Source organism: Callorhinus ursinus, unplaced genomic scaffold (genome assembly GCF_003265705.2).
Source record: "Callorhinus ursinus isolate GAN/ISIS: 27379988/994484 unplaced genomic scaffold, GSC_fseal_2.0 scaffold10, whole genome shotgun sequence".
NCBI classification, from domain to species: Eukaryota; Metazoa; Chordata; class Mammalia; order Carnivora; family Otariidae; genus Callorhinus; species Callorhinus ursinus.
In genome coordinates, this window is record NW_027397072.1 from 54,455,709 (window position 1) to 54,467,969 (window position 12,261).

The following is a 12,261-nucleotide window of genomic DNA, read 5'->3' on the forward strand; positions in this document are numbered from 1 at the left end:
ACAGCTCATACATAATTTTGACATCTTTGATATAATGGACCCGTTCCTTGAAAAATACATACTACCACCCTTCACCCAATATGAAATAGATAATTTGAATAGTCCGCATTACCTTGATACCCCTCCAAAGAAAACATTTCAAAAACTATCAATTTTCCCATATCAGTGTAATGCAAAAATTTTAAGAAAATGGTCAAGAAATAAAACTAAGCAGTATGGGAAAAAAAATTGAATGCCATTACCAAGTATGTCTCACTGCAGGGATGCACAGCTGGTTCACTATTTGAAACTCAATATAAATAATCCACTGTATTAACAGCTAAAGAACAATCACATGATCACATAATTTGATGGAAAAACGCATTTAATAAAATTCAGGACCCATTCATAGTTTCTTTAAAAAAATAAAAATAGATATAGAGGGGGGAACTAACTCAGTTGGATAAGGAATAGCTATGCAAACCTATAGGTAACATTATACTTAATGGCAGAGACTGAATGCTTTTCCTATAAGATCATTAACAAAGTAAATACCTGCTCTCACCACTCTTTCAACATAGTGATGAAAGTTCTACCCACTGGAATAGGCAAGAAAAAAAATAAAGGCATACAGATTGGAAAGAAAAAAAACCTCCCTATTTGTAGATGACATGTTTGTCTACATAGAAAATTCTGGGAAATCTACAACAGAAAACTAGAACTAATAAATGAGTTCAACAAGATTGTAGGATACAAGATAAACATACAAAAATCATGGTTAATTTTGGGTAGAAAAGAAAAATAGGATTGGTTACGTTAGATATTATTTAATGGATACATTTTAAACTGTGAGATTGAGTAACAGGTATCACTATTTCAGGCCCCATCATGTGGTAGGATCTTTATATTTTTATGCAGTAGGGTCTTTAAAATAGTTAACATTTTGTACCCTCAAACATTTGCTAGGTGTAGTTACAGAGTATAATTTTGGCAGCATTGATCAGACTAGAAAATTTTAGGGTTTTGTTTTCCTCCTAAAATAATTTGACAAGTATAGATGTTCTTGACTTCTGTTGGAAGACTAGTCACTGTTTAACAATGGTATACCGTGTTAGCGAACATTTCTGCCATATGATAGCATCATAACTAATTTTTATAGAGTATACACAAGATCCCTGGTGCCAGATTTGTTGCCATAACCAAGGTCATGTTTGATTTGTATTGCTAAGAACTTCTGTTTCTGAGATTTATTGCCCCCCTTTTTTTAAAGGTTTTGTTTATTTATTTGAGAGTGTGCGCACACGTGACGCGAGAGAAGAGCATGGGGGGGAGCTTGGGGGAGGTGGTGCAGAGGGAGAGGGAGAAGCAGACTCCCCTCTGAGCAGGGAGCCCACCTGGGATCATGACCTGAGCCCAAGGCAGATGCTTAACCAACTGAGCCACCCAGGTGCTCCTGCCTCTTCTTTTCTTATGCTGATTGTTGTACTGGCCTACAAAAGAACATAATACAAAGTTAAGCAGACCCTATTTGGGAAACCCTTGTCTCCTGGACCAACAGGATGCTTTAAGGAGTTTCTTGACGTTCCATGTCTGTGTTCTCGCTCTCTTTCTCCCTCCCTCCTCTTCTCCTATATTTAAATATGTCTAGCATCTTCATTAGCAGTCAAAAAACAAAAAACGATACAGCTGGAAGTACCCCTTGAAATCATCTAGTCAAACTTTCTTATTTCCTGTATGGAGAAGTCAGTGTCTAGGGTGAGGGGTATTTGTGAACTCAGCTTGATACAGAGACTAGTCTACTGATATTAGCGATTTTTGTTTCTTGGTTCTGTCCTTTTGATCTTTTTACTTCCTTTCACCCAAATTTACCCATCCACAGTTCACATCTTGTTTTATACTTCTGAGAGTAAGGAATATGTGTCCTGGAACAGGCATTAAGATGGTCAGTGATGGGGCGCCTGGGTGGCTCAGTTGTTAAGCGTCTGCCTTCAGCACAGGTCATGGTCCCGGGGTCCTGAGATCGAGCCCCGCATCGGGCTCCCTGCTCCGCGGGAAGCCTGCTTCTCCCTCTCCCACTCCCCCTGCTTGTGTTCCCTCTCTTGCTGTGTCTCTCTCTGTCAAATAAATAAATAAAATCTTAAAAAAAAAATGGTCAGTGATTTTACCCTAGAAATTGATTTCCTTATAAAAATTACATTAACTGTGGGAAGTTGGCCAACTTTTGTCTTTCAGCAGATGAAGACATTTAGATTCTAACTTTTTCTTCAAGTCCATATTATTTAGTATTTTTAAAATTTACCATCTTGTGATTATCAATTTTGATACACATTAGATCAGGAGGAATAGGAATTTAATTTCTAAAGAAATTTTCTGGCAAAGAAATGGAGAAAGTATTTTTGGATCTCTTATCTCATTTTGTTTAGAGTTACTTTGATCTTGAAATGTCTAGATGTGAGAGAATAAAAATAAATTTTATAGATGCATACTGTAAAGTTTAGACTTTTCAAAGGGCCTGCTGTCAGAATATGTAGACATTTATCTTTAGGAGACTTTAAGAGGTGACAACATTGTCTTATTTGGTTATAGGCTTTTCTTGGGAACTATATAAATATTACTTACGTATTACAGTACTGCTTGCTTATGTAAAGTGTATGGAGATCCAGATCTTAATAGATACTCATTATGAAAAGTGAGCATTAAGGAAAGCAGAAATCTAAAGTTAATAACTGAACTTTTAAGAATTTATTGAATCTCTTAGTATGTCCTTAATCTAACCATGTTATATAATACATTGATGCTTAACACGCCACTTAAACCAATTTCCTTAAGGCTATCTGGATTTTTACATGCACCTATAAAATACTTCCTTGCATAAATTTAGGACAGTGTTAAATCTGGGAAGGGATATCGAAAGATAATAAAACAACTGCCTTCATGGAATTTAAGCTCTGAGGAGGGGCTAAGTAAAGGATGAAAGAATTATAAGAATCAAGATTACTGTAAGTTTCTGGTTTCTCATGATACTGTAAAATTTAAAAATTACATAATTTGCTACCTTGAAATGAGTATGTAGGTTATAAACAAAATTTGATATACTTTCATTGTGAATAATAGTATGACAGGAAACCTATTATTTTAAAGAAAGTGATGAGAAATTTTTAAAAAGTAAGGATTTAAATCTATGAGTTAGAAGCAATTCCATTATACTTGAGACTCCTACAGAGTTTTAAAAAATAAGCTTTAGGGGCACCTGGGTGGCTCAGTTGAGTGTCAAATTCTTGGTTTCGGCTCAGGTCGTGATCTCATGGGCCATGAGATCAAGCCCTGCATGGGGCTCCACACTCAGTGGGGTATTTGCTTGAGATTCTCTCTCTCTTTCTCTCTCCCCCCTCCACCCGATTGTGCACGCACACATGACACGCTCTTTCTCTCAAATAAATGAAAGAAACAAAAACCCAGCTTTATTGAGGTATAACTTACATATAGTAAAATTAACCAATTTTAAGTGTATAGTTAATGTGTCTTGACAAATGTATAGTTTTGTAAGCACCACCACAATCAAGATGTGTAGAACATTTCTGTCACCCTAAAATGTTACCTGATACCCTTTTTCACTGACCCTCTTAACACCTGATCTTTTGGTAACTATAGTTTGCCTTTTCTAGTACTTAAAAATGGAATCATGCAGCATGTAACCTTTTGTACCTGGCTTCTTTCACTTACTGCTTTTGAGATTCATTTATGTTGTTGTGTGTATGAGTTGTCTTTTCCTTTTCCTGAGTTAGTACTCCATTGTCTGGATATACCACAGTTTATCCATTTGACAGCTGATGCACATTTAGATTGTTTATTTGGGCTGTTAACAAAGCTTCTGTGGCCATATGTGTACAAATCTTTGCATGGACATGTTTTCATTTCTGAATGTTACATTAAACTTAATAGTAAGAATCCATCATACTCTCCCAAAATGGCTGTGTCATTTGGGGTTCCCACCAGCAGTGTATAAAAATTTCATTTGTTCCATATCTTCAACATACGTCAGCATTTTTACTTTTACCCACATATACTATATGTCTGGGTCTTAATTGCTGTTGTAAATTACCATTAACTTAGTGGCTTAAAACAGCACCTAGTTATTATTTCATAGTTCTGTAAGTCAAAGTTCAAATGGGGTGTCTCTTCAGGGACTCAAAAGGCTGAAATCCAGGTGTTGGCCAGAGTGAGCTCTCTTGTCTGGAGGTTTTGGGAAAGAATCTGTTTCCGGGCTCATTTAGGTTGGCAGGATTCAGTTTCTTGCTGTTGTAGGATTGAGATCTCTATTTACTTGTTCACTGTCAGCTGGAGGCTACACTCAGCCCTTAGAAGAAGCTGCCTGCCCTCAGTGGCATGTGGTGCAATCCCTAGTCTTGAATTCGAATCTCTGACTTCCCCTCTTTGCTCTTAAAAGGCTCTTATGATTAGAACAGACCCACCCTAATAATGTTATCTTAAGGTCAACTGATGTGGAACCTTAATTACATGTACAAAATCCCTTTGAGCCAGTACCTAGATTAGTATTTGAGTAACTGGGAAAAGATGTTTGTATACCTAGGGCTGGGAATTTCAGAGAGGGCCATCTTAGAATTCTGCCTTGCACATAACCATTTGTTCTCCATTTTCAGCAACATTTGGTATGTCAGTTTTTAAATTCTAGGCATATATATACTAGTTGCAAGTATTGTGGTATCTAATTGTAGTTTTAATTTGCATTTGGCTGATGTCTAATGATGTGAAACATCTTTTCATCTTGCTTATTTGCTGTGTCTGTGTCTTTTGTTATACAGTATCTACTCAAGTGTTTTGTCTTTTCCCTTTTTAAATACTGATATTCATTTGTTTTAGCATCATTTGTTGCAAAGGTTTTTTTTTCCCCCATTGAATTACCTGGACACCTTTGTCAAAAACACTTAACTTTTTGTGTATGTGTGTTTACATTTTATTCTGTTGCGTTGATCTTTATGTCTAGTCTTAAACCAATATCACTCTATTAACAACTCTAGCTTTATAATAATTATTTAAGTCAGTGTAACTCCGTCAACATTGTTCCTTTGTTTGGCTACTTAAGTCTATATAGAAATGCATTTGATTTTTGGGTTCTGATAGTCTTTTGCAGTTTGTTTAGTATTTATGTACATACATACATACATGTTATCATGTTATCTGCAAGTAAAGGCAGTTTAACTTCCTATTTCCAATCTGTATGCCTTTTATTTCTTCTCTCTTGCCTGATTGCACTAGTGCAGATATCTTGTTCCTGATCTGAGGGAGAAAGCATTTAGTCTTCCCCATATTAAGTATGATGTTAACTGTAGGCTTTTTGTAGATAGCCTTTATAGATTGAGGAAGATCCTTTGCTTGCTGGATTGTGGTTCTTATTTTTTCATGAATAGGTGTTGAAATTTGTCTTACTGTATTTGTTGAGATGATCATATGGTGTTTTTTCTTTTTTAGTCAGTGTAGTGAATCACATTGATTTGGAATATTAAACCAACCTTAGATTGCTGGGATATTCCTCAGTTGGTCATGGAATTTTACTTTTAAATTTTTTTTCTGGATTTGCTCAAATATTGTTAAGGATTTTTGCATCTGTTGTCATGAAGAAGCATGGGAGTATAGTTTTCTTTTTTTGTAATGTTACTGTCTGATTTTGGTATGAGGGTAATATTGGCCTCATTAAATGAGTTAAATATTCCTTTCCCCTTCTGCTTTCTGAAAGAATTTGTGTAGGGTTGGCATGTTTTTTCTTCGAATACATTGTCAAATTGACCAGTGAAGCCATCCAGGTCTGTAGTTTTCTTTCTAGGAAAGTTTTTAACTCAAATTCAGTGTATTTTAATAGTTGTAGAGCTGTTCAGCTTTTCTCTTTTATCTTGAGTCAGTTTTGTCATATACTGTCTTTCAAGAAACTTGTCCGTTCATCTGAATTATAAAATTTGTTTTCATAATGTTGCTTAGAAAATTCCTTTATTTTTCTTGTAATGTCTACAGGATTTGTGTTGATTTGCCTTGGGGGTTTACTTACTGATCTTTTCCAAAAAATGGGTTTTTGTCTTTATTGATTTTTCTTCTGTTTGTCTACTTCTATTTTATTAATTTCTCATTTTTTTCTTTCTAGTTTTCTCTTTGTTTAGGTTAACTTATTCTTTTTCTAGCTTTTTACTTTGGGAACAGATCATTGTGTTTTGGACCTTCTCTTGTAACAGCATTTTCCTCAAAACATTGCTTAACCTGTATCCCACAAATTCTGATAGGTTCTGTTTTCATTCTATTCAAAATATTTTCTGATTTCTCTTGTCATTTTCTCTGTGACTCATGGGTTATTATTTAGAATTGTGTTTTGTTCCAAATTTGAATATTCCCAAATACCTTCATCCTAATGGGAGAATATATTCTGCATGATTTTAGACCTTCCAACTTTATTGAGACTTTTTTAGGCTCAGAATAATGTCTTTGTGATTGTTCCATGTGCATTGGAAAAGAATATTCTGCTGGTTTAGGACATGTTGGTTGATAGTGTGTTGTTGATTTTTTGTTGTTGTTCTACTGGTTTTCTATCAGTTACTGTGAGGGAAATACTAAAATCCCCCAAATGATTGACTGTTTGCCCTTATGTTCTTTAAGTGTTTAATTTCATTTATTTTGAAACTCTGTTCCTGTGTGTTTTTTGTAGACCTAATTATAGTGTGGTGGTGGGAGTTCCTCACATATGCACACAGTTTCTGGACATCAGCTGGATATCCTATAATTCAACTCAATTCTGACATCATCTACCTAGAGATAGCATCAGATTCCACAAGTGAAGGGCTCACCTAGCTCTGACCTGTTTATTTTTTTTCTTTTAAGATTTATTTATTTATTTATTTGAGAGAGAGAGAACATGAGAGGGGGGAGGGTCAGAGGGAGAAGCAGACTCCCTGCTGAGCAGGGAGCCCGATGTGGGACTCGATCCCGGGACTCCAGGATCATGACCTGAGCCGAAGGCAGCCACTTAACCGACTGAGCCACCCATGCGCCCCTTAATTGTAGTTGTTAAGAGTGATACACTTAACATCATATCATTCTCAAAATGTTTGGATTTAAATCTGCCATCCTGCTATTTTACTTTCTATTTTTTCCACATTTGATTTTTGTTTCTTTTTTCCTATTTATCTGCCTCCCTTTGGATTGAGTATTCTTTATGATACCATTTTATTTATCTTTTTATTAGAAAGTGGTTGCTCTAGGGTTTATAATATACATCTTTAACATTATGCTCTACTTTCAAATAACATTGTAATGTTTCCCTCATAGTGTATGATCTTGACAACATACATCCTTCTTCTGTCTCATATTTGAGCTGCCCTTGTAATACAGTTTACTTCTACAGTATACATTTTACACCCCAGAATACATTTTTGTTATGTTTGTGTTAAACAGTTATATTTTAAAGACACTTAAAAATGAGAAAAAAGTCTTTTATATTTACATAACATGTTTACCATTTCTGATGATCTTCATTGCTTGGTCTAGATCCAAACTTCCATTTAGTATCATTTTTCTTCTGCCTGAAGAATTTTCTTGTGACTTTTTTTGTAGTGCATGTGTATTGGAGCTTAATTCTTTTAGTTTTTGGTTATCTGGGGAAAGTATTTGCCTTACTATTTGAAAGATATTTTTGCTGGGCACAAGATTAGACAGGTTGAGGTCAAAGTAATCTTTTGGGTATATGGGTTCTAAGTTTGGGAGACAGATGAGGCATTCAGTGTTAGTGGAGAAGCACTGAAGGGCTCCAGCTGGTCTGGTCCTTGGGTTTTGTGGATGCTGGCTAGCTGGGAATGATAAACATAGAGGATGGATGGTATTATTTATAAAGAATTGATAACATTATAAAGGTCAGTGGGTTGAAGAAACAAGGACCTGGTTTCAGAGTTCTCCATGAAGCTACCATATAACCTTTTTGCCCTCACTTTTTTTTTAAGTTTTATTTATTTATTTAAGTAATCTCTACACCCAGTGTGGGGCTTGACCTCATGAGCCTGAGATCACAAGTCTCATGTTCTACTGACTAAGCCAGCCAGGCGCCCCATGCCCAGTTTTAAGACAATTAAAATATTAAAATATTTTAAGTGATTAAATGATAAATGATTAAAATATTAATCATTATTGTCAAAGAAACCCAAACCCAAACCAACCAAACAAACAAAAAACAACAACCCAATTCAGAATGACAATCCAAAGTATTAATTGTATTGTTTTTTTTGAGAGCCTCTCAAGAAACATACTTACTCTTAAGGTAGAGTAGAATGAGATTTTTTTTTTTTAAGTGTATTTTAAGGGGCTCCTGGGTGGCTTAGTTGGTTAAACGTCTACCTTCGGCTCAGGTCATGATGCTGGGATCAGCCCCGCATTGGGCTCTCTGCTTGGCAGGGAGCCTGTTTCTCCTCTTCCCTCTGCCTGCCACTCGCCCTGCTTGTGCTTGCTCTCTCTCTCTGTCAAATAAATAGACAAAAAAAATTTTTTTTTAATTTGTCAGAGAGAGAGAGCGCACAAGCAGGGGGAGCAGCAGAGGGAGAGGGAGAAGCAGGCTCCTCACTGAGCAAGGATCCTGTTGTGGGACTTGATCCCAGGACCCTGGGATCATGACCTGAGTCAAAGGCAGACGCTTAATGACTGAGCCACCTAGGCGTCCCGAGATAGACAGAATTTTAAAAAATAATAAATACATAAATAATAAATTTAAAAAAGTGTATTTTAAAAATTTAGGCATGAAATATGTGAGGCAGTAAAAGATAGGAATCGTGGTAAGAATCTTAAATCCAGTAATAGGTGGAATAAGCAAGAACTCTGTCTCTTCTCATTACTATCACATTTTATTAATTTTTGCTCTTTCTTCTATTTTTAAAATATTTGATAAAGTAACCTAAAATTAACCAGTTCTGAAAAATTATATCTGCTATAATTTTCAAGGGAAAGACTAATTATTGGTGACATAAGAATTGAGGATGCTAATTTACTGGTAACCTTTCTTAGACCTCAAATTTACATAGTATAAGATACTTTTAGGAGTTTAAAAGCTAATGAGCCAAACTAAAATGTTTTTTTCAGGCTGTATTCGGCTCAGGTCATGATCCTGGAGTCCCAGGATCGAGTCCCACATCAGGCTCCCTGCTCAGCGGGGAGTCTGCTTCTCCCTCTGCCCTCGCCCCTCTCGTGTGCTCTCTCTCTCTCTCATTCTCTCTCTCAAATAAATAAAATCTTTAAAAAAAATAATTTCTTAATCTCTATATTCATATGTTAATCCTGTTATACACATTGCTAGACAAGGTCAAGGTTAGGTAAATGGAATGAATATAGGATGCATGCTACTCTGATTTTATCACTGAACTTTAAAAGCTCAATTTATGTTATTTTAAATTCTGTAGACTTTTTTTTTTAAGACTTTATTTATTTTAGAGACGGGGCTGGGGAGAAGCAGAGGGAGGGGGAGAAGCAGAGGGAGAGGGACAAGCAGACTCTGTGCTGAGCCCAGAGCTGGATGCGGGGCTTGATCCCCCGACCCTGAGATCATGACCTGAGCCAAAATCAAGAGTAGGATGCTTAACCAATTGAGCCATCCAGGCGCCGCTAAATTCTGTAGACTTTTTAAAAGATCTTCATGATTTTTACCTCATGTGAGTCTGTTGTACTTGGAGTTTTTACTGTTTTAGATTTAGAACTACTCCTGGTTTTATAACTTATCAAAATGGTGTGATCGTCCACCAGGTACTTGACGTCCCTGGGCTCAGTTCATTAAGAATTATTAAATGTAAGCTTTGGGCAAGGTCTGTAGTTTTTTTAGAGCTCTTTTTTTCCTTAAATAGATTCAAGTGGAATCCTGTATAGAAAACAGATGGTTGGTTTTATATATTTTATAAATATAGGAATTCAGATAAATCATATTAACGTGGAGTTTATCCATGAAATAAGACTTAAAAAAATTTGAATTGGCTATCTTACGTTAGACCCACCTTCCAATGAATATTTGTCTTATTTTAGTTGCACAGCATATAGAAAATTGTTTTAGTGCCGTTATAAATGTTTTTGGTTTTTTCTTTTTAAGAGCTTTACAGTCTCAGGAAACTTCATTTAAATAGAGGTGGCAGGAGAAGCTTTTTTTCTGAGCTCTGTCCCAAATTGAATTCAGTTAGAGCCTTGATAGTCTCCAGTGTGTTATAGTTTGGTAGACAACATATTTAGGGCATTAAAAATATTTAAAATAAATTTTAACTCAAATGTTTGTGTAAGTCACACAGCTCAGGCCTGTTTGATTCAAGAGCACTGTCATGTGTAATTTTTTTCATATAAAAAAACTAATTTATAGATATAGCTATTTTGGTTTTTGGCTTATTTCCCTATGTTTTGTGACTCAAAATATTTAACCTTTTAAAGAAATTTGTGTCAATTTTGGGACTAATTATTATTTATTTCTTTTCTCCAGGGAAATGAGGCAAGTTATCCTTTGGAAATGTGCTCACACTGTAAGTCAGATATTCTTGTTATCAAGAATTTCTTTTATTTACACATCTCTATGTATGTATATATATCATACCCCTCTATATATCTTTATAGCAAAGTTAGCCCTTAACTGTTTTAAAGTGGGTAATGAATTTGACATAGTCTTTTTAAGTTATTAGAGTAGGGAAATTTTTTTAAATAAACTGTTCTTTATTATCTACACTATGCTGTAGTTACAAATCAACCCTCAAATCTCAGTGGAGCAACCCAACAGAAGTTTTTCAAGTTTCAAGTAAACAGCTAGTTTATTTATACTTTGGTAACAAAATGTTTGTTGAAGGCAAAACTTCCATAGACCAAGTAGCTATTGCAGAAGATGTTTCTCAGGGGAATGAGGAGTATAAAAAATGTGGGTGGTCTGGTCATTTCTGACCATACTGGAGAATGTGAAGAAAAAAAATGACAGTTTTAGAAATTCGTGGTTTAAGGATCAGAGGACCAAGGAGATTAAATAAAAATCATAAAGTCTCTTGTGTGGAAGGGCAATAAGTGGGTAAAAGAGAGATCTTTAGAAGTGGAATAGGGACTTTTGGTAAATTTAGCTGCCATCATGAGGTCCCAGAATCCCTAAACCATTCTGAATCTTCTTGCCCTTTCTGTCCCTGTTTGATGTAGCTGGCTCTTCCTTCTTCAGAGACTCCTTACCTTGTGATGAAGTGTCACTTCCTTTGTGTCTTACTAAAACCGTTTTCCCAGTTGCTCTTTATGTTTCACTGGTCTCCTTTCCCCAAAACACATGTCAGTTTCATTCTCTTCAACACCTTTGCTTGCTTGTGAGCTCTGGGTAGAATGCTGTTCTGTCAGCTCTTTATTTGACTGACTGCGTTGTCATTCTGTCAGCATAAATGTCACCTGTTTGGAGATGTGTTCTCTCTCTCTACTCTGCTTAGATTCTCTCTTATCATGAATAGTATCCTGTTTATTTTCTTTAAAATAAGTTATAATCTGAAATTATTTATTAATCATTTTATCTTACATTTTGTGACTTCCTACAATTTAAAAAAAATTTTTTAAATGGTCATACTCTAAGACCAGTCACCTGTAATTCTGCCATCCCATCTCCTGTTTACATTTTATTTTGTTTCCTCCCAGGCTTTTTAAAATGAGTTTCTTATGTAATTATGATCATATGTAAGTGTATGTTTTCTATTTTAAACATGAGGCTAAATCGTTACATCAGCATATTGCTAGAATTGACTAAAAATCAAACCTAAATATGACACTGTAGACCAAGGGTTGGTAAACTACTGCCTACCGGCAGTTTTTGTTAATAAAGTTTTGTTGGAATACAGCTGGACCCATTTGCTCATATACTGCCTGTGGCTTTTTTCATGTGACAGCAGCAGAATTGAATAGTTGTAACAAAGACCATGTAGTATGCAAAGCCTAAAATATTTACTACCCAGTCTGTTACAGAAAAAGTTTGCCAAATCCTGTTACAAACTGTCGTGGTCCTCTGGATTGGAGAACTGTCACTTCTGTCAGTGTCTAACCTACCTCTGAAATAAGATCCAAGATTAGTTACATACTGGTGTCCCGGGTGTTATCTAGATCTATAATTCTTGTCTCTGGCAAAGTTTACTGTGTCAGTTTTATAGTTTCTTTAGAATTGAAAGGATTCTGTTTAAAATTGTGCCTTGCCACTTAGTGTTTGGTTTAAGCATGTGACATAATTATCTCTCCAGTTGCTAGTGGGCAAAAAGGAGTTCT

General features: G+C 35.6%; 1 protein-coding gene across 1 annotated transcript in view; it reads left to right on the top strand.

The window, feature by feature from the left end:
- Positions 1 to 12,261, top strand: part of PPP3R1 (protein phosphatase 3 regulatory subunit B, alpha) — a 71,923-nt gene that overhangs the window by 23,529 nt on the left and 36,133 nt on the right. Inside the window, exon 2 of the mRNA XM_025868561.2 lies at positions 10,475 to 10,514. Within this exon, the coding sequence (XP_025724346.1) occupies positions 10,475 to 10,514 (40 nt within the window). The remainder of the gene's footprint in view (positions 1 to 10,474; positions 10,515 to 12,261) is intronic.